This window comes from Lissotriton helveticus, chromosome 4_1 (genome assembly GCF_964261635.1).
Source record: "Lissotriton helveticus chromosome 4_1, aLisHel1.1, whole genome shotgun sequence".
Classification (NCBI taxonomy): domain Eukaryota; kingdom Metazoa; phylum Chordata; class Amphibia; order Caudata; family Salamandridae; genus Lissotriton; species Lissotriton helveticus.
The window spans coordinates 2024156976-2024180301 of record NC_136063.1 but is presented as its reverse complement, the minus strand read 5'-3'; the positions used below and the strand labels follow the sequence as shown (position 1 = coordinate 2024180301).

The following is a 23326-nucleotide window of genomic DNA, read 5'->3' as shown; positions in this document are numbered from 1 at the left end:
AGGGAAACCGAGGTAAAGAGCATTCCCATATTTGTGTCTCATCGTGATCAAGGCCTGCACCACCTTCTACCAGCAGACTCAGATAGGAGAGGTAAAAACATTTTTAGCATGCTTAAACAAGAGCCAGCAAAGGCTTGAATCTGCGGTTGGAGGGAGAGGGAGCTGTCAATTTTAATCCCTAAGTTCTTCACACAGTTTTCGGGGGAGCCGGGGGGCAGCATATCAAATGGTCAGGAGGCTTCCACTAAATTGTGAGGGACATCTCCCAAAGTCACGATCTCGGTTTTATCCGGATTGCAACTCATTTGGTGTACGTTCAGCCAATGAAACACCTTGGCGAGACACCGAGAGATATGCTTCCCATCTAGGTCACTTCCCTTCTCACAAGCAAAAGGAAGCTGCATGTTATCCGTGTAAGAGATGACTTTTGCACCCGGGGACTTAGCAAGAGTAGCCAAGGGCATTGGATATACATTAAACAGGGTGGGACTGGGAGCCGAGCCCAAAGGTATGCCTAATCTCAGAGTTCTGGCTTGTGAGGTGTGAGGAGGCAGCCATACTTCCAGAGTACGCTTATCCAGAAATTATGAGAGCCAATTTAAGGCCGAGTGTCTAATCCATATCTCATGAAGATGCTCAAGCAGTTTAAAGTGGGGCACAGTATTGAAAGCTGTGTTCGACCACTTCAAGAAGCATGGTCTCCCTGCTGAAAGGAGGGCAAAACCCGTATTGGCTGTAATGAAGTATTTTATTATCATCCAAGTAGTGGTAAAGTTGGTGATTAACTTCCTTTTCCATAAACTTCAAAAGGGCAGGGAGATGGGCCTATAATTTACCACTTGCTTGGGATCAGCAGCCTTTTTTTCCAGCAGCAAGAGCACTTTTGCGTTTTTCCAGGCCAGCAGAACCACACCTGAATTTCAGGCTCTTTAATGCCGAGAGTGACTGATCAAGAGAGAGGGGAGTGAATTTGTCTAGGGAGGGGGACGTGAGGAGGGAAACAGATTCTTTACGCATCGGACCTGTATTTGGAAAATGTGAGCACTATTCTGGAAGGTGTTCTGAATGGTCTTGAATTTTCATAGAAAAAAAGTATTAATTTCTTCTGTGTGACAGGTAAACATTGCTGCCCCAGCCCGTGCCCACAGTAACACAGCACTGGGACATCAATTTAAAACTTTTGTTCACACTGGATACTATTGCACGAAAGAGAACAATTGTTTTCAGCAGACATGATCTAACACAGCAGGATACGTCACATATATCAGAGACAGGGTGAAATTTAAGTCGCTTTGTGTGGCCCATAAAATCTTGCAGGGGAAGGGTCCACCCATTCTGGGGGACATGGTTCAGCCGTATAAGGCCTCTCGTTCCCTTCGCTCGGACCATCAACACTTGCTGCAGGTTGCGAGGGTGAAGAAGGCAAGAACTGGGGGGAGAAGATTTTCTGTAAATGTGGCCATGCTATGGAATTCTCTGCCTCTGTATTTACGCGCGGAAACGAGTCTCCTTCGCTTCCGTAAGCTATTAAAAACTCACCTATTTACTGTCTAGTTCCTGTGTTTACAGTGGCAGCGTCTTCTTCTGGATTAGCGCTGGGATGCCCAAGGGTAACCAGGCGCTATATAAAACTCGTTAATAATAATAATAATAATAATAAATCACTCAGTACTTCTGTGATCCATTGGTAGACTTCCTCGTACTCTTGTTTAAGGTTTTGGTAGCATCTGGGCCAATGATAGAGGCTTGGCGAATCTAAGTGAATTGCTGTTTAACCACTGCTTGTGAGTGTTGTTATTGTTTTAACAAGTAGAGCATGTCAGAAACACCGACAGTAAAGCTTGTGGATGAATTCAGTTCGATTTTACTATAATATGTGTCTGCGTTCACCATTTGATTAGCAGTAATACATATAAATAGTACAAATAAACATGGATGCTTAGTGAGTGATGGTACAGTAAACCAATGCATGAGACAAACATCAGAACCTAGGATCTGCCTTTCTGTTTTGAAGCAGCACAAGCAAAACTTGTGTCAAATTCCTGTAGAAATATCAGGAGCAGATGCATCCTATTTCAACATCACAGAAATTTACCATTAAAATGAAAAATAATGAGAAATATTAATGTTTTTCTTCTAATGTATAAGAAGGTTCAGATATCCACTAGTAGCATAGTAAGAAAACTCTGTTTACGTCCAAATTCCGTATTATGTGGAATATTCTGAATTTAATTCCGAGGTTTTGTGGTAAACACCCCACCATCACAATTTTCCCCAGACAAATTTTGGCAGATGAAACCGCAAAAAATATTGAGGGAAGAGGGCCTGAGAAATGCAAAACACGCAGAATTCAGTACATTATCACGGATTCTACATATTGAACCTCACTGGCCCTCGAGAAACTTGGAATAGGAGGTATATACTATACATTATATAACTGTATTTTGTGGTGTGTAAACACCACATGTTTTCCTGACCCACTCAGAATCACACCGTAAACGTTTGTCACCCTAAAATAACAGGAGACGTATTGAACATGAACGGTATACAAATAAACGTTAAACAATGATAAGGTCAGCAGAGAGAGAATAGCACAGCGACATACACATATTAAAATAGCAAATCTTGAAAAGGCCAGTAGGTTTGACACATTGACATAAGTGAAATAAACATGGAAATATGTAGACAGATCAACATATGGGCAGACATCCATGCACACACAGTTCAACACACTTTGAGTCACCCATGCACATAAACCAACAAACAACAAGCAAACAAATCCCCCCCAGCCCTCACTTACCTAACGCTGGAACAGCACACCGCAAGTCGGCCTCGAGCGCGCCTCAGAAGAGACGCGGGAGGACAGGAGCGTGACGCGCGTGAACGTGCACGTTGGCGTTCACGGACCTGAGTCGGCTCGTGCCCAGGTTTGGAGCTGCTCGTTCACAGCTCTGACTCCCTTGGCAGGGAGGAAGGTGACTATAGTCTCGCTGGCGGGAGCGCTTCGCGCTCCAACGCCAGCTCGACCTAAAAAGTATGTATTCATTTGTAATGTGACTTTTCAATCTTTGTTCCCTTTACTTATCAGTTATGGATCATTCAGGCAGTGCTAGAACACAATTAAAAGTGCTTTCGCTTTCTATTTAGATTTGCTGTTCGAAGTATGCACAGCTAAGTCCTGAAAATAAGGATTTAGGTGACTGCTTACTTTTATACTGTCTGGGACATCAAAATAATGAGCTGGCAACCCTAAACATAAAACTGGAAGTTTGTTGCAGGATCAGCACATTATTTATTTCCTCCACCCTCAATCCCGGATTAATGCCATAACAACAATAGTTTAACTTGTATCTGAAACCCTACACTGCCATAAATAACATGCGGAGTTACTTCAAGTGTCTGGGAATGCACCCTGCATTCAGACAACTCGTTCCTCATTCAAGACCTTCACTTTCACGCTCACCATGTACTCACACTGATCACCATGCACTCACACTGATCACCACTCACCCTGCACTCACAGTGATCACTCTGCACTCACAATGCACTTGCACTGTTCACCCTGTACCTCACCCTGCAGTCACACAAGCACTACTCACCCTGTACTCATGTGACACCTCACTCACCTGTCCCCCTCACTGTTCAATCTGCAATCTCACTCAAACAACCCCATCACTAACCATGCATTAATTAGTCCCACTCTGCACTTACATCCTCACCCAAATTCATATGGTCACCTCACTCCCCCTGCAGTCACTCCTCTTACCCTACTCTCACACTGTTGCATGGGTCACCGGGCACTCACATGGGCACTCTTGCCACCCACACAATGCAGAGGGTTAATGTGCCCGCTACAAAAAAGGTATACCATGTAGTTCACATATCGGAGTGTGAGTAAACTAGGCGTACAGCTATAAAATATTTATTTTTTTGTCAGAAAGGTGCTATAGAGAGATGAGGTGCATTGTTGGTGAATATTAGTGAGGGAATTAATGGAGAAAGAGGATTTTTAAAAAAAACATTTTTTAAAAAGGACTGTTGCACCGAATGATACCAGTGCTAGGGCCAGCCCTTGCCGCGAGTGTGGCACCATACATGTTTTCAGTGATCAGTAGGGCAAGGATGTAGGTGTGCCTGAAAGACTGTACAGTGCAGGATGGATAGCACAAGCAGCTGCATGTGTATGCTAGGAGGTGTGCGTGCCTGCGTGAAGGTATATGACATAGGAGATAGTGCGCTCATGCAACATTACACACTAGGATGCAAGTGTACCCAGGAAGAGGTGCAGTACATTCGAGAGTGAGCACATCGGAATACATGTGTACACAGGAATATGCGCGCTTGTGAAGGGCACAATACATGAAGAACACTGGGTTTCTTTTTGGGAGACACAGACCTTGCTGGAGGAGCATGGAGTGGTGGAGGTTCCCCTCAGACAGATTTGTGGATTAATGCTTTTCTGAGAGCGGAGTGGGACATACATGGGAAGAAGGAAGATCTAGGCTTTTTGGTGCACTTCAATAAGAGCTTTCTCATTCTGAAAAGTCACTGGTCAAAATGGTCTGTGCACATCTGAAGGAGGAGATGGGGCTGATAGGAGAATCATAAAGAGCATGGCTGGGGAACTGTGGTAACCTTTTCAACCACTTGTCACTGAGACCAGCATACAGGTGGGAACCCCTAGTCACTCCCTCGGCTTGTGTTTAGGGCTATCAAGATTGGAAACGGTCTGCTGTGATAGACTGCTCTGTGAAGAAAGAACATAACAAAGTAGTGGGCACTTCAAAGTGAGATACCCCCCCAAAGAAAAAAAAAACTTCAAATACAAAATCACTACATTGCAAGTGTGTCTGGAAATGGGTAAAAGAAACTGCCTGAGATTCCCAAGTTGTCAAACAGAGCTTTGAGCCGACGGGCTCCTGGATGACGCACCTGCGTGCCGGTTCGGGCATCGAGGCCTTTGACGGTTGCTTGGCGGCCTTCTCTTCCACCCCTAACTATTTTCTCTACTGATGAGGGAAGTTATCCCGAAACCCGAGCCATGTCTCGGGCGATATCCAAAAACCCGGAACATGTATCGGGTCTAGAGATCATCAGTCCAACAAGTACCTACTTGCACCCACTGGGGTGAACCACTCAAGAACTCCATGTACCAGATTCCCTAGGGGCGATCCGGAGGAGGTGCTGACGGTGTGCGGTCCATTGCGATTGTGTCTGAAACTGTACATTAGCGTGTAACTCAGCACAAGTTCTGCCTCTTGTGACCAGGGTGAGGGGACAACACCCAGAGGACCAAGAACACTTGTCTGACCCAAGACCAGCGGGCCCTGTGAAGTGACGGAGAACGCTTGAATGGAGCAAGGTCCAGAGAGGATCTTGCTGCATGGATCTCGGGAGCAGATGGTGAGATTTGGGTCCACAAGGACAGACGCACCAGTTGGGTGGATGGCCTGTGTGCCTAAGTCTGTGACCCTCTTGCCAGCATAAGGTAACCATCCTTGTGCTGCAGAGTGAGATAAAGGGGGATTTCACCATTCTTTTGTCACCTGCCTACCCCATATGCCAGGTTGGAGCAGCAGTGAAGAGAAAGAGCAGCCGTCCTGAATGTGCTGCTACGGCTCTACCTGTGTGTTGGAAGGAATTGGCCATGAAGGAGGAAAAGGACCCTCACCCTGATCCCACGTGCAGCAGAGAGGACACCTTGGGCTTTGGCCCATGGACAGTGAGAGCAACAACTTCAGCTCTCCCAGTCAGGGAAGACCTGCCCCCGATCCCAGGGGAGACTTACTGCATCAGAGGAGCACCAAGGATGGCAGCCGTCAAGGCCACATCATCCCGCTGTCTGGACACCACCGGATGGCCAAAGGAGCCTGGGAACTCTGAACCATCACTCCACAAAAGCGGGTAAGACAGAAAGCTGGCCACCAGGCCCTGGGGGAACTTGCTCTGAATTAACACGCACCAGCACATGGATTTCAGGATCCACGATTTCCTTGGGGATCAGGGGTGTCATGTTCTGAGGTTGCACACACATTTGTTACCCTGTCAGGTTAGGGGTGCAGATGGTGCACTGTGGGCTAGCAGGCATACATGCCAACATACCGTGAGAGTGAGCATGGAAGCAGTCTTGCACGATTTTACTGAGGCATTACAAGCCATAAGACAAGGAAAGCCAGGAGGGGGGGGGGCATTGTGTTTAAAAACAGCTATAAATGCAATGCCAAAGAAATAGATATACCAGCATGTGAAGCTATGGCATTCTAATTGGAACTCACTAATAGCTTCACAGTGACAGGTATATTATTGTATCAGCCACCGGCAATGCCATAAACTAGTGACGACACTCCTAGACATCCTTGCTCCAGAAATTCCCAGTGCTACAAATGTTATGCTATTGGGAGATTTAAATGTACATCTGGAGGAGAACAATTTCTATGTAGGGCAATCTATGACTGCAGATCTATGGGGAGTTCACATGGAATTTATGAATGAGGGACCACGAATAGAGTGGGACATCTGCTAGACCCAATGTTTTCAAATAGTCATTTAAGATTAGTCCAGCCATACTGTTAGTATGGTCAGATCATTACGTAGTCCCTTTTTCAATCTGTACAAGTAACAGACTGGCCAAGGCAGGGGGCAGAGCCCAAGACCATTGAGACAGTGGTCTTGGTTAGATATCCCTAGGCCGAATGACCAATTAATGAAATCAAGGCCCATAATAGGATCAACCCACAACAGATGTCTAGATGAGGGAGGCAGTAAATAAAGTGTTGCCAGTAAAAATCAGTGACCAAGCAAGATGTAATCTGCCAGCCCCATGGTTCACAGAAGCATTGAGACTAAGAAATCCAGCGGGAAAGTATGACAGGCTCTGTAAAGCAGCCTGAAAAACGTATTATATGATGGATCAAATTAAAGCAAAAAAAATAAAAAAACTCAAACTTTTTTTTTTTTTTAAATATGTTCATTATTTGTCCTAGATAACACAGCAATATACAATATAATTCATCAAGCACAGTGTAGCTAAAATCAAACCAACAATAGAAAGCAGTAACAAGCATTTGCAATGCAATAGGTCTCGCAGCATTAAAGTTTGAGTTACTGGCATTGTAAATGACAATGCTTTGCATAATTTTTATTTCTTTAATTTGCAATTGGTATATAAACATTGTTTGTGAATGGTTAGCTGTTGCTTATGCGAGTTAGTGTTAGTGTTTTCCGACTCTAGAGCAAGCTGTGATGGCGGACCCATTACCGTGCGCTGTCACTGTGCCCCTGTTCCATCCTCGCTGTACGTATATCAGGGTGTCTTTGCGTCTGCCAGAGCATGTCGGTATATCAACACAAGTGTCCGTTAGCGTCTCCTGTGTCGCTATCTACGGTCTCTGAATGAGCCTATCTCTTCCTGCCCGAGTACAATTTCAGTGTTGCCTGTTAATACTTTGTCACACTGTTCTGTGCTCGTGCCTGTTAAACGCCCTGTGGCAGTGTCTCCTTCAGACAGTGCTGTCCTTGATACCCGTCATTGCACTGTCAGTGTCTCATTGCCCAGTTTCAGCTCTTTAGGACAAAAAGCATGAAATAGTCACAGCAGGGTCTCCCTATAGTGTGCGGTCTCCCGTCTCCCTCTAGTGTGCCGTCTCCCTCTAGTGTGCCGTCTCCCTCTAGTGTGCCGTCTCCCTCTAGTGTGCCGTCTCCCTATAGTGTGCCGTCTCCCTATAGTGTGCCGTCTCCCTATAGTGTGCCGTCTCCCTATAGTGTGCCGTCTCCCTATAGTGTGCCGTCTCCCTATAGTGTGCCGTCTCCCTATAGTGTGCCGTCTCCCTATAGTGTGCCGTCTCCCTATAGTGTGCCGTCTCCCTATAGTGTGCTGTCTCCCTATAGTGTGCTGTCTCCCTATAGTGTGCTGTCTCCCTATAGTGTGCTGTCTCCCTATAGTGTGCTGTCTCCCTATAGTGTGCTGTCTCCCTATAGTGTGCTGTCTCCTCTTGTAGAGTGTAGTCAGTCTTTCGTGCCCAAGTGTAAGTGAATGTCGGCCACTTGACTCAATGCCTTGCCATCCTAATGCACATAAGTGTCTCCCTAATTGAACATGTCAGTGTCTCATCTCCATTCTGTCCGTTTCCAATGTCCCAGTGTACTGCATGCGACTCCTGTCCTAGCGGTCACCGTCTCTTGTTCCAGTGTACAATGGTGTCTTATTTTCAAATGCTCGCACCAGACCTAAACAAGGAATGAAAGCAGATAGCTTTCTGTCTTGGAGTAAAATAATTGGACAGCCAGGCGCCTTATATTTCTTGACAGTACCGCAGTTATTTGTTCTGCGAGGCGCAGCCAGGGATTGGTGCAATATCCAAGCAGTAAATGACCTGTCAGTTAACAGAACACCCCAATGACTATTCCTCCCTGGGGCGGGTCCTCTAGTGAGGGCTTTGCTCCCCCAGTTTGGTTGTTTGAGCTGTGTCACAAAGTATCCCTAGATGAAATAGGTTTACTAAATATTCCCACCCGAGGAAAGACACACAACCTGAAAATGCGAGGATAGGGCACCTGTTCAGCAGCCCAGGGACTGCTGAAACTATGTCTCTCACCTGGTTCTCGCACGACAAATAACACAAGTAAATCATGAAATGATAGAAACCCCTATGAACTGCATTTAATACTGCTTCCTGCAGTGGGAAAATAACGATAATTTAGTACAACACCTACGAGGAAAAATAAATTCGATATTTACTAAGTAAGCTTTACACACTAATCAGTACATAAGATGTGCATCTAGTAATTGTATACATTCTTGTTCATCAGTAAACTAGAGCCCAGTGAAAAGTGCAGTTCCGAGGTAGTGTCCCAAAGTTCCCTGTCCCCATTGTGCACCCCGGATGCAATACCTTGAAAGTTTGGACCTGTTGTTGCACTTACTACCTGATAGTGGAAGGTGCTGTAAAGTCTGCAGCAGAGCTAGCTCCCACAATGCAGGTTGGATGCATGGTTTGTAAAAGCTGCACTCTCCCAAGTAACGATGCTGTATGCAGCGCACATAAAGCGACAATTTTACAGGTTGCAGCTTAGCACAGCATTCACCTGCCAGACTATACCGCTTTTATCTGCATGATATCGCTGAACATACTGGGGGTGGCAGATTTCATTGGGGTAGAATTGGACGAACTGGGCATTGGTCAATGAAAACGTGAATGACCTCCATTATAGAATGAGTGTAGCTCTGATCAACATTGCTGGTCCTTCGTAAATAATAAGAAATCGCTTTATAAGTGTTACAAAAGAGAGCGGAGAGCATCTTTAGGCCGGGCATTCCTTCTGGCCGTGCTAGCGGTTCGATTCTGTTGACTGGAGATCAGAATCAGTCATAACGTTTGAGTTTTCAGTATATTTGTATTTCCGAAGGGGCAGTAGGTCCGTGGTTTCCTGTTGCTGTGGGCTGGAGTGCTGAAATGAGGTCTGCTGCTGACATGGAGGAGGACGCTACTGCGCGCGCACTCCTAAAAACGAAACCTATGGTGGGGGCGGGACTTCCGTTTTGTGAAGCCCGCGCCCACGGAGTGCCTGGAGGAGCAGTGGTGACGCGGGGCTCCCATGCCCGAGGGAGAGCCCCGCGGTCGGAGGCTGCACAAGTCCGGAGTGCCGGTGAGCGGGGAAGGGGGGGGGGATGCCTGTATGTGTGCGTTCGTCTGTGTGTGCGACGGCGGAGGGGTGGGGGGGGGATGTCTCTCCGTGCGTGTATGTGTGCTTGTGTATGTGTGTGCGCATGCGTGCAGGGGGAGATGTGCCTGTGTATGTTTGCGCTTCCCAGGAGACAGCCACGGCGAGCGCGTTCGCGCGCGCGTGGCCTGCGCCGATCGCCTTTTGCGAGATGCGCGCGGCCAGGTGCTGTCTCCTGGGAAGCACAGTCAGCAACAAAAGATCTCCTGGCGGACACCAGCGCTGACGCGCTGGTTACGCCACGAGACCTAAAAAGGATATAAATATTAATATACATTCACGGTGGTCCTGAAACATAGTACCTTAAGTTATGCTAAGAGAAATCGAAAAATATCTATAAGATCAACTTCATAGTGCGGTACGCAAAATCAGGCTAAAAACAGAGTCATATTAAATTGAATCATATGCATACCTAAGCTATAAAAACGAGAGGCGAATGAAATACATATATTATACCAAAACCATGATAATGGCCACAAGAGGTTAAGAACTTGAGTAACTTTCTGAAAGTGACATATGAAGTTTGAAAATAGTCCATCAATTATTTTGATACAAACAGGTTCAAGCTCAAGAGGGTTGGAGCGGCATAGGTAGAGAACCTTTGGGAACATAGCCATTTTGAGGACATTAAACCTTCCTATTATTGAAAGGTGCAGTTTGTCGACCCTTCTTAAATTCCTATTGTTTTTGGCTATCATGGGTCCATGTTTGTTGGCTAGATTAAGTCCACATTAGCAGTTATACCAATCCCGAGATATGTGGCCACTTGAGACCTGCGTGGATCCTGACGCATAATGTTCTGGGTGCAAATGATGTGTGTCTTCTCAGTATTTCGGAGATAGCCAGCCTGCCTGCCAAATTCCTTAGCCAGGATTTCTACCTGTATAATCTCACTCCGTGGATCAAGTGTTACAAAAGCTATGTCATCAGCATACGCTAAAACTTTAGTTTCATAGCCCCCGACCGATAATGGCTTAATCTTCTGGTTAAACAAAATTGCTCAGAGTGGGTCGATATATAGGGCAAAAAGAATCATCGAACAAGGACACCCCGGTCTTGTCCCTCTAGCAACTTCAATCCTTCCAGGTTCCCTGCCCATCATTTGTATTCTAGCATAGGGATGCGAATACATAGCACTGATGGCAGTAATTATATGTGGTCTGAAGCCAATCAGCCGTAAAATGTCCCAAAGACAGTCCCATGAAACTCGATCAAAAGCTTTTTGGGCATCAAAGAGAATCAGTGCTATCTGTTCTCCTGAGATAACCGCTATGTCAAATAAAATAATGATTCATCGGATATGTCAAATAAAATAATGACTCATCAGATATGATCAGTAGTCCCTCTCCCCGGTATAAAGCCATGTTGCCACGGACTTACAACCCTAGATATAAACTTGCCTAATCGTACCGTAAATATTTTAGAGTACAGTTTTGCATCGGCATTAATAAGGGAGATGCTAGGTACTCTGGGGATTTCCCTTTCTTTAAAAAAAAAACACTATCATTGCCTAGCCAGGATTGCGGGGGCTACCCCCTACACTGAACAGCCAGAAATAGATCTAATAATAGGGGGCCAGTACTGCATGAAGCATCTCAAACTTTGACGGAGATTCTATCCGGGCCAGTGCCTTCTGAGGCCATTATCTGGAATGCCTCTGTAACTTCCACTAATGTAATATCAGTCTCCAGTTCTTGCAGTACTGGGGAAGCAGCCCCTACAATCCTCCCCATCAGTGCTTAGCCCTCCTATCTCTGATGCAATAACGTGTGTTTCTGCCCGGTATAGTCCTCCCCAAAAAAAACTCTGTGAAGACCCTAAGAACCTCATGTGAGTCAGTCGTATAAGTCCCATTCTTTCTTCTAATCTTAGCAATATTATTTCTAGTGGAGTTCTGTCTCATACGTAGAGCTAGGTGTTTACCGGTGGTCTCTCCATACTCATATTATTTCTGCTATAGGCTTCGGTTATTTTTTATTATAATAATTATTGATCTCAGCTTTGATCCAAATAACCTATCTGTAGTTGGGCTTGTAGCTCTTCCTGTCTACAGACTCTTGTGGTGGTATATTTCTCCTCAAGTGAGGTAAGTTGTCTGATCAGCCGGTGCATCTCATGCGGCTGCCTTTTCTTGTGGTATCCAACGAAGCTAGCGACCTCACCCCTAAATACTGCCTTAAACATAGCCCACACTATTTCCCTTGGGGCACTATATCTATTTGTATCAAATAAATGTTGAGCCCAGCCCCATATATGCTCTATAAAAGAGTCATTAGCAAACCGTTTCCTGTTGAATGTCCATTTGGATTGGAGTTTCAAATGCCCTTGAACCATGATGTCAAAAACCAAAGGGTTATGGTCCGAAAGTATTTTGGGCAACTTCCTAATATTTCCGCCATCAAGTATTGTAGTGGATACAAAAAAATAGTCTAGCCTCACATACCTCTTGTGGGGAAAAGAATAATAGGTATAGCCAGGATTCAAGGGATTCCTCTTGGCCTAGACATCCACTAAACCATGGCTAGTCGTTAGTGAGACTACTGCCTTACTGGCTTTCTCCCCTAATTCCATCTTGAGTTATTCCAGTACCCTAGGATCAACTTTATTAGAACATAGTGTTACTTATGCCCATCGTACCCATTTATTTTCCAGGACTCAACTGGCTAGAGCCAGATTATTTGACACAAGGATTGCAATCCCTCTGATTGTAGAAGTCTGAGTAGAGCAGGCCACCAGTGTATATCCTGGAATTTAAATTGATCCTCTCCTATCCCACGGAATAAGGGTTACTTGTTGACATATTTTGTCACATCCCAGGGATCTTAATGCCTCTCCAACCCTACGTTTTACCGGACCTTTAAGACCACTGATGTATATTGAGCCGATGGACATTCTACCCATACTTATAACAGTTAACCAACCTGTAAATAGCCACACAAAAATCATTACGTCCTCGCTGGTCCTCTGGGTTTTTTCTCCCACTGCTGCACCAACCCACCACCACCCCCTTCCATATCCTCTCCCAAATCTCCCTCGCCAATCGTCCTCCACCACCCTATCCCTCCCACCCTTGAGCACCCCTATATTGAGGAAATACAGACCTGAATCGGTCTATGGTGGATGGGGAGCAGCTCCCCCAACCAGTGGCTGCAATTACCTATAATAACTGACTAAATCACAACCCTGTACCCATCTAACAGAACTTCTAACCTAACCATATAAATTACTCATAAGGGCCCTGTGAACAAGTCAAGCAAATTAGCACAGTCGTACAACGAACGATTATATTCCACCCTCCGCAAGAAACTCCTTGGCTTTAATTTCTGAAGTGAAGAACCTGGTCCGATCAACCCAAATCACTTTCAAACAGGTTGGGTTAATTAAAAAGGCCTGGACACCCTTTTCCTGAAATGTTTTATCATTTGACGTAGGAGCCAGCGCTGTTCAACAGTTATGTGACAAAAATCTGGCATGGCAAAAAATGAAGTCCTCAACAGGCTGTCGTGCTTCAGGCCTAGCTTTCTCAAAGATATTCTGTCACAGCAAAGGGGTTCCAAAGTACACCCACACAGCACTGGGGTTTGTATCCGTTTTTGCTGGTTGTCGCAGGGAGAAGGGAACTATGTGTGCTCTTTGCACCTCATGATGCCAATTCTATCCTTCTAAGTTCAGTAAAGCCTTACGCAACAGCTCTACCATGTACGACCGTATATCAGACCCTTCCCTTCCTTCAGGAATCCCTAAAAACCTAAGATTATTGCGCCTTCTCTGGGTCTTCCAACTTCCACTCGATGTCAATAAGTTGGGATTCATGAGCTTCCGCTTGTCCACGGGCGCCAGCAATCTGTCTCGAGGGCAGGAGCTCTTAGCTCTAGGTCCGTTAGCCGCTCACTGATGGCATTACACGTCTTAGCTATCTTCCTGACAGACGCCTGCAGCTTAAGAGCTGCAGTCTGTGAGCAGTGGCTTTCCTGCCAAGCCTCTTCACGATGTGACATAACACACTGTCAGATAGTATCCAGAGTAGGTGGTATCTGGAGACCCAGTTGCGCCACTTCCAACCAGCTGATCACCCGGGGAGTAATCTCATTTGCGATCTTTACCTCCTTTACTGTCACAGCCTCCAGGTTTCCTGCTCACTTTCCGTGCAGCAGTTGCTGAGTCAACTCCGATAGTTCCCGGCAGGCTCTCAGTCTCACATGAATACATACTGGATTCTGACCCATCTACTGACCAGGTGCCATCCAGCAAGGGAAAAAAAGCAATAATTCGCCTCCAGATCGTGATCATAAGTATTTACCAACTTCCACCCCTGAGCAACAACTTTGCTTCACTTTCTGGTTTGATCATAAGGGATCTGTCACATCTCCCACTACTGGGCCATTTTGAGTCTCTATATGGGCTTTACTCACTTCTCTGCTCTTGCCCAATACGATTTTTATACAATCTAGGCAACACCCCCTGAAAGATTTCATGTGGCCGGACACTTTCCATTGCAATATTCCTTGCTGTGTCACTCAGAGTACCCGGCTCACCCCCTTCTACCAACACCCTTTTGGTTGCATTCTCCTTTACATTCTCCACAGATGTCCAAACTACCATCTCCCCGGAGGCTGAGGCTAAGGCTGAGACTGAAGCTGTGGAATCCAGAGCCAGGAGAGTCTCCTCACCCTGTTGTGGGCAAGAGTATAGAAGGGAGTAAAGCCCATATAGAGACTCAAGATGGCCCAGTAGTGGGAGATGTGATAGAACCCTTATGATCAAACCAGAAAGTGGAGCAAAGTCGTCGCTCAGCCCCCCATTGTAAGGGGGTGGAAATTGATAAAGACTTCAGACGGCCATTTCAAGCAGCTGCCATCTTTGTTCCTCTAAAAAGAAAAAAAAAAAAGTCCAGCTATACCGTTCGTATGGTCAGATCACTACGCAGTCCCTTTTTCAATCTGGACAGGTAACAGACTGGCCAAGGCAGGGGACACAGCCCCAAGACCATTGAGAAAAAGATTTTCAATAAGAACTGTTTGCTACATTAAGTACACACTTTCGTCAAGTTCAATCTGGGCTATGGATACTCCTGATGCACTGTTCAAATATATTGCTCCTTTCCTCTTTACTTAAGTATATAAAAAAAAGTAATGGATAGAATTATTTAATTAATGTCAGCCACTGGTAATTACTCAGGACACATCCCAATCCATCATTATTTTGCACATCATGCCGCCTGAGTTTTAACCCAGCCATATGGAAATCAGTCTTGACCCTTCTCCACTAGGAACTGTCTAGACTGAACTTCAAGGCTTGGTCTTCCCTAAACTGAAATGCAAGCAACTCAGGACCCGTTTTGCCATTTAGGGCTCTTCAGTCTTGTATAGCTTGGTTCCAGTGCACAGTGAGCACAGGAACCATGTCTGTGCATTCCAGTCCATCATTATTTTGCACAGCATGCCATCCTGGCCTGGCAGTTCAGGCTGGACTGTTCTTCTTGGAGCAGGGTCAAGACTCAATTGCATATGGCTAAGCCCAAACTGAGTGTCATGGTGTGCAAAATAACAGTGGACTGTTATGCGCCTGAGTAATTAACAGTGGCCGAGATTAATATGAGCATTCCTTCCATTACTTATTTGTATACGACCTCTGTTTACAGCACACTGATGTTGAAAAGCGCATGGTTCACATTTTATAAAAGCACAAAATTAAAATATATTTAATTTTAAGAAAAACAAAGACTTGAACTATAGTATATATAATTTCTAATAAAAGCACTTATTGTTACAGAAACTGTCAGACTATTCAAGATGAATTGCAACCCCGTATAAACACACGAAGGTAAACAATTATGGGCTTTGGGAGTTATAAAAATGTGCATTCTATACCATAAAATTAAAAATATTAACACTATTTTAAGCCATAAATGTGTTTTTACACGCCAGATTTACAGTACATGTATGTAAATGGAGATTCCTAACACTGCACCACAAAGCCCAAGACATATTGAGGCGAGTTGTGGCGATAACCCTGTCATCTATCAATATAAGGACAACATCTCTCCAACCACACACCCTACACGGTGTAGCAAGTTACCTGCATAGGTAAGCGCTTCATAGCCCCACATAAGGATGGTATATAAATGCTGTAATATAATGCAACACAACTAATCACTCTCTTGGATCATTCACTTGCAACAGACCGACAGCATGGGGGTCCTGTGACACAACAGGAAAAAATACCAAGTCCCTTGAAATTCGTATCTTAAGATGTAGGAAAGAGTCACTATGCAAACATAATAACGACAAGATTTAGCTCACTTGGAAAACACGATGATGGGTTCAACATTTGGAGGTGCCCTTCTCCAACGGGCAGGGAGGGGAGGGATGGTAGTGGGGAAGTCTAAGGTGGCCAAATCACTGCAAGTAATCACAAACCATGTTTTCTAGTCCTTTGTTTTTCGTTCACTAATAAATGCAAGTGGTGTTCGGTGTAGTAGTCTATTTTAATGGAAGCGAACGAAGAATAAAACAGCCAGAATACATTCGGTTTTCAGAGGGACCCCTGGCATGCCAGTGGGCAGGTGGGCATGCCAGGCCAGTGGCCAGTGGGCTGGCCTTAAGCATGGAGAAGCCATACACAAATTACACCCTACCTCTTCCCTATCCAACCACTCATGTGAAAGGGCATGCAACTGTTCCACGAGAAGAGCCTTCACTGTTACCCTTTCTTTGGGAAAGGAGGGCATGTGTTTCCAAGGGGCTGACGAGGCAAAGCCCATGGCCACTGTTGCCAGCCTTCCGCCCCCGTGGCACGTGCTATAAAACCAGACTTACTGTCTGAAATCCGGGAGCGGGCCAGCAGCGTTCAGGGCAGTCTTATCCAACTTCTCCATTACAGCGGTTAGGGTGCAGCTAGATCTGACTGCACTTGCCTTCAGTGTGACAGTGAGCATAAAGACGTAGCACAGTCACGTGACTTCAAGGGCACGTGACACAAGAAGCATGGCCGCGGCGCTTCCCGTTCCTGCTTACCCTGCCTATTTGACAAAAAGCAGGTCACGTGATTGGACGGTCACTTGACACAGAAATGGCTGCGTCCCGTCAGTGTGTCTTTTCACTCGCTGCTCTTCGGCTGCCTCCGGGGCTCCTCCCTCTTACACACTCGTGGCTTTGAGCGTCTCAACGTTGAAGAGACATGGGATAGCTGCAATACTCCAAACCAATGCGGTTTTAGTGTTCGCCAGTCTGTTCGGTATTACACCAGGTTATCACATCGTTGAAAATATGAGAAAGCGTCTGTTTAATCCGCCGCCGAGTATGTATCTGTCACGCATTGTAACCATGGCTGCTCTGTAGGTGTAGCTATGAACTAGTGCAGCAGGTGCAGTGGAGCCGGGGCCTAGTGCCCGAGGAGCCAATGAACCTTCATTGTTGATTTATTTTGTGATCAAGCCGGCGGTTAGAGAGGCCGTTTTCTTGTTAGAACTAGGGCCCTTGGCATTTTTGTACGGCCACTGGCAAATTAGGGTTCTCAACAGAGTTTAATTTTTTTATCAGTGTTTTAATATCTTCGCAGCTCAAAGTATTGTAACATTGAGTGTTACATATCGGCTTGTAGTTTTTCAGTACTGGTACGTAAGCGCCACCTCGTGGTTTTAGTGAGAGCAATGGTAATCAATATCTGGCGACAAAGTATAATTTAAGGCCATTTGTAGATCTGTGTTAGACGACCTTTTTGTTTAACTAAAATTGTATACATTTATTTTAATGCAGACGTATAGCGCAAACTCGACCCGAAGGTATTGGAGTGCTTTACATGAGCACCGGTTACGTTACACTAGGACACTTTCAGGCACGGGGCAATAAAGTGATTGCACAATAAGAACAACCACACCAAATATTTGCACTTAGCATAAAAGGTCACTTTATTAGGCCAGGCAACATAAATTCAAATATTGCTACAATAAACATTCATGGAACAAAAACCCCATTGTCATTACTCTTGAAACTTTTTGCTATCCAATCAAATATTCCCCACAAGACTTCTCATCAAAAATACCCCATGAAATGCACAATCCCAATCAACCTTTCCAACCCCCTCCCCCACCCCAGAGGGAAGGATAAGCCCTCTCCAGACCATCCAACCCCCAAGAAAAAATGCCCCCAAAGGAAAATCAGCGAACCAGGAAAATGGTGCCTGACCTAACGTGACTTTAAAAAAAAAAAAAACATTTCTTGTATTGTATTTCTTATAAGGAGGGAGGGTGGGTCACAAAAACGACAGCCTCCCAATCTCCTCACAGAAAAAACACTGTTTTCCCTAACTGCCGCCTGCTCTGCTTGCGCTGCTAAGCCCCACCCCCAGCCTGCCTAGAGCCCTCACGTGCTGTGTGGACTGTTCCACCGCGCAAAATTCCCCAAGGGGACAGCGGCTCGTGCCGCGATCCCCTTGGGACCCCATCGCGCAATAAGAACAACCACACCAAATATTTGTACTTGGCATAAAAGGTCACTTTATTAGGCCAGGCAACATAAATTAGAATCTTGCTACAATAAACATTCTTGGAACAAAAACCCCATTGTCATTAATCTAGAAACTTTTTGCTATCCAACCAAATATTCCCCACAAGACTTCTCATCAAAAATACCCCATGAGATGCACAATCCCAATCAACCTAGAGCCCTCACGTGCTGTGTGGACTGTTCCACCGCGCAAAATTCCCCAAGGGGACAGCGGCTCGTGCCGCGATCCCGTTGGGACCCCATCGCGCAATAAGAACAACCACACCAAATATTTGTACTTGGCATAAAAGGTCACTTTATTAGGCCAGGCAACATATATTAGAATCTTGCTACAATAAACATTCTTGGAACAAAAACCCCATTGTGATTACTCTAGAAACTTTTTGCTATCCAACCAAATATTCCCCACAATACCTCTCATCAAAAATACCCCATGAGATGCACAATCCCAATCAACCTTTCCACAAGATCATTTTCCCCCAAATGAATTAATAACTCAGGGAAACCTCTAGCAGAAGACAGCTCAGAGAGCATAGGAAATAAATCATCCCACTTCATCCCCCCTTTCCCCTGCCATACAACTTCATGTTTATTTATTTATTTATAAGCAGTTTTCTATAGCGCGAACTAGACCCTTGGGTATTAGAGCGCTTAACATCACATGGCATAGGATAAAAACAGCAATGTAGTTAGATAATAAAAGAAACGATAAAAGACTGCTACAAAATTACAAGACACGAATAATACTGGTCTGAGGTAGTAGTTGATTGATTTCTCTCCTTTCCTGGATTGTCTCTTGCCTTCCGCCAGTGTCCTTTTACCGTGTGTCATTTTCTATAAATATCCCGATTTGTTATCTAATAGACCCCCACTGTATAGTCACAAATGGCGCATTGCCTACCTATAGGAGGAATTTGCTCATGAGAAAGATCTTAGTTTCTTTCTTAAATGATGCAGTGTTCGAAATGTTTCTGATGTTCGCAGGGAGAGAGTTCCAGATTCTAGGGGCTGCACCAGAGAACGCTCTCTCATAGGTTTTTTTCTTCCTGAAAATAGGTGGTCTCAGCAGCAGAAAATTGGCACTCCGGGCAGGTCTGTTTCCTCCTGATATTTCTATTTTCTGGGCAAGATATCTGGGTGTGTTGTGATGAATCGCTTTATGGGTGATACATGCCATTTTGTGCTGTATTCTAGCTTCGTAGGGTAGCCAGTTTAGAGCTTTCAAGTGAGGGGATATGTGGTCAAATTTCCTCGATCCTGTGATAAGTCTTGCCGCTGCATTGAGGCATGCTTTTAGAGGAGCTATGGAATTTTTTGGAAGACCTGCTAGTGTTGTGCACCCATATTCAATTCTTGAGATAACCAGTGATTGCACAGCTAGTTTTAGGTCATTCTCCGATAAAAATGACTTAATTTTTCTTAAGTAGTTCAGATGGAAGCGTGCGTTTTTTGCCATTACTTTAATGTGGGTTTTCATATCAAGGTGTTCATCCAGTGTGATTCCGAGAGACTTCGCTGACTCAACTAGAGTCAGGGTGCAGTTTAATGCTGTGATCATTTTGGACCACTCCTTCACTTCTACTTGATTGTTTTGTGGTGCGATGAGTAGGAATTCAGTTTTATTTGCGTTTAGCTTGAGATGATTGATAGTTAGCCATTTTAGCGTCATTTTGAGGGCCTCATTCATAATGGTTGTGTCTTCCAGTGATGCAATCTTGATGTGAAGTTGCGTGTCGTCCGCGTACATATGGTAAGATATTTTAGAATTGCGCAGGATTTCTGTAAGGGGTTCGATATATAAGTTAAACAGTGAAGGAGATAGAGTCGATCCTTGGGGTACTCCAATTGTGTTTGGGCAAGAAGGAGAAAGAGATTGGTTTACTAGGAATCTCTGAGTTCTATTCCCTTGCTAGGCAAAACAAGAGCTCGGCCATAATTCTGCTGTTGGGCGAAGCTGGCTGACCACTTTACAAACGAATGGCCCACTATCCATGTCCGCCTCTTTGATAATACTGAACTTTTAACACGACCTAGGCGGGAAAAAAACAAAATTAGTCCACATAGTAAATAACATCTCATTTCCTTACATAACGTGTGCAGCAATCAGATTTCCATCTCCCAATCTTTTTAATGTAATCAAAACCCCAACCCAGTCTGTAGGCTTCAGTCGCTGCCCCTATCCGAAAAGAGTGAGTCCCAAAAAGTGCAGGGTTTTTTCCCAACAATGACAAAGTTTTACGTAAAACTGCCAATAGTTGTCCACTAGTAATTTTACTCCCATTCTTGTGAATGAATATGTCCCCACTTTGAAGGCCTAAGGAAACAAAAAATGACTCCCATTCCTTCACTGGAGATCAATCCTGCACTCCGCTACCCTTTAAAAAGATACAAGTGCCTCTACCCAGTTGATCAGTTTTTGACTTCCTCAAAAGAATCCTAACCTTCCCACCTTGCACTTGAATATCCTCTACCTGCATGCCCTTCTGATCCCGCAAACCTAACAACTCAGAAGCTCTAAAAGCGCCAAAAAACAGCCAAATCATACAAAGTCTAAAACGTGAAACCTCCCACTAATCATAACAGCACACTGTTAACTGCTTTAAAATTTGTTGCAAAATGTGAAAAGTGATTGGTTCACGTAACTCCGAAGAAAAGGAACGCTCTCTCCCCAGACCCTTCAACATACGCCTTAATAAAATGTCCCCCGTAAACTCCTGTCCCCACCACAACTGACTATAAAACGAAATACCGGCCAATTTTCCTGAGATTGTTGTATGAGATAACCCCAAATTGACCAAATGCAAATCAAACCGTAACATAACCTCTCTGATACCCTCTGTAGAAAGAACCATTTTGTGTAATTTAACATAACTTAAAAACTCCAACCAGGCCTGACGATAACTGCGTCTAGTAGAAGGGGCTTTAGAATTTTCCACCAGATCAACGATTCTCATTCCCCCAGCGCCCAGATGTCTTTCGGGATCGAATTTTTGCAGCCATCCGCCCCCGGCGCCAAACTGTGAAATTCCTGCCAATTGAATCAAGACAGAGCATCCGCAATTGAGTTATTAACACCTGGAATGTGTCTAGCTTGAAACACAATGTTTAATCTGAGGCTCTGCAGCATAAAAACACGCAACAGGTGGAATACACGCACATCTTTTGCCTTTTGCTTGTTAATTAGCTCCACAACAGCCATATTGTCAGTATGAAAAAGAACATTCCTGTCCTTAAACTCCTCCCTCCAAACTAAAACAGCCACAATGAGAGGGAACAATTCAAGAAAGGCTATGCTTCGGCCCTGTTGTAGCCAATGTGGAGGCCATTTTTCCTCACACCAACTCTCCCAAAAAATGCCAAAGCCATGCGCTCCAGAAGCGTCTGAAAAAATTTGAAAATGCCAGATGGTTTCATCCGCCACAAAATATAGAGAGACTCCATTAAAATCCCTAAAAAATTGCTGTCAAATTAGTAAATCCTCCTTAATCTGCTTGGTGAGCCTAATCCTGTGATGAGGAAGAAATGCCCCGGACATCGCCATCCCCAAGAGTCTACAGAAGGTCCTGCCAGCACGCACCACGCGGCAAGCGGAATTCAAATAGCCGAAGAGACGCTGAACCTGCCTGAGCTGAATTTTTTCATTGTCAATGATCTCCAATAAAAATGACCTAATCTCAATCACTTTAGTCGCTGGCAACCTAGCCATCATAAGTTCCATGTCAATTTCAGTACCTAAGAATGTAAGTTTGGTACATGGACTCTCAGTTTTCCCTGGAGCCAAAGGAACACCGAACTCCTCAGCCAATTCTTGGAAAATGTTCAGGCATCTGTGGCACTGATGTGATTGAGCTTTGCCAATAAACAAGAAATCATCTAAATAGTGACATACCTGTTTGTGACCACTTCTTTCCGAAAAACACCACTGAAGAAAAGTACTGAACATTTCGAAAAGTGCACATGACACCGAACAACTTATTGGGAGGACTCGGTCTATGTAAAAAGAATCATTTAAAAACATGCCCAACAGCTCAAAATCTGATGGGTGAATGGTCAAGTCAAGAAATCTTTATTCGATTGTAAACAAACAATCATAAAAGCGCAATAGAAGCATTTCATACATGTTAAAAATACATAAAATATACACTTTGACAACTTGATAAAACATTATTAAACTTGACATGCTTCCCTGAAATTCATAATAAAAAAAAAAGTTAAAAAGATTAAGAGCAAGACAGTTGTTTTCTTAAGCGCAAGACTTGTTTCAAATAAGTGACCATACTGAAAGCAATGTGGACATTATCTAGTTGTTTTAATGCCAAAAGAGCAGATCGACATTGACGAAGCCCAAACCGTTTTAACACCGGGACAATGCTCATTCTTCTCGCGTCCAAGTAATATTTGCAGAAGAGAATAACATGGATCGGTGTCTACCTGAAGCTGTTATTACGAGGGCATGACTGTAAAGTTTGGGACCAGTCATTCACTTTTAGGCAGGGTAACCAATCTGTAGAATGTTCCTAAACAAAAGTGAGTTAAAAGGAACCTAGCGAAATCACTTAGGACCACGGTGAGGTAGGGTTGAATATTAAAAGTAGTTAAAATCAATTGATTATTCAGGACTGTAGGTTTTACAATTTAATTTGACAGCCTAACAGAGTCAAGTAGAGACAGGCCCATTAGTTCTAGTTCCTTCCTGGTTAACTCCTTTATGGTACTGGGGTTGGTAAAATACTCAGCGTGATCGAGATCTTGAAAAACCTTTTGCACATAGCTCATCCAAGCAATTCTCGAGGCCCTATCCAATTTCCAAAACATCCAAAATTATATCTCTATTTAATTTTGTCTCATCCTTTAACCAGAGTCTGTGCCATAATAGCACTGGCTCGAGTTTTATTAAATCTGAAACAAAGGAGAGCCCCAACTCCGCATGACATTTTGTCACGGAGGTACCATTAGGGACATATAAAATATACCTTAAAAAAGAGTTTGCTACTCTTTGAATGGGGAGCAAATCAACGGGTTCCCAAATCCTAGTTCCATAGATTGCCGCAGAGACGCACTTAGCTCTATAAATTTTAATAGGTGCCTCCGGTGGCCTT

The 23326-nt window shown here is 44.5% G+C and overlaps 1 protein-coding gene across 1 annotated transcript in view; it reads right to left on the bottom strand.

The window, feature by feature from the left end:
- Window positions 1–16834, bottom strand: part of VMA21 (vacuolar ATPase assembly factor VMA21) — a 115910-nt gene extending 99076 nt beyond the window's left edge. Inside the window, exon 1 of the mRNA XM_078688662.1 lies at window positions 16539–16834. Within this exon, the coding sequence (XP_078544788.1) occupies window positions 16539–16657 (119 nt within the window). The 5' untranslated portion in view covers window positions 16658–16834. The remainder of the gene's footprint in view (window positions 1–16538) is intronic.
- Window positions 16835–23326: the final 6492 nt, after the last annotated feature.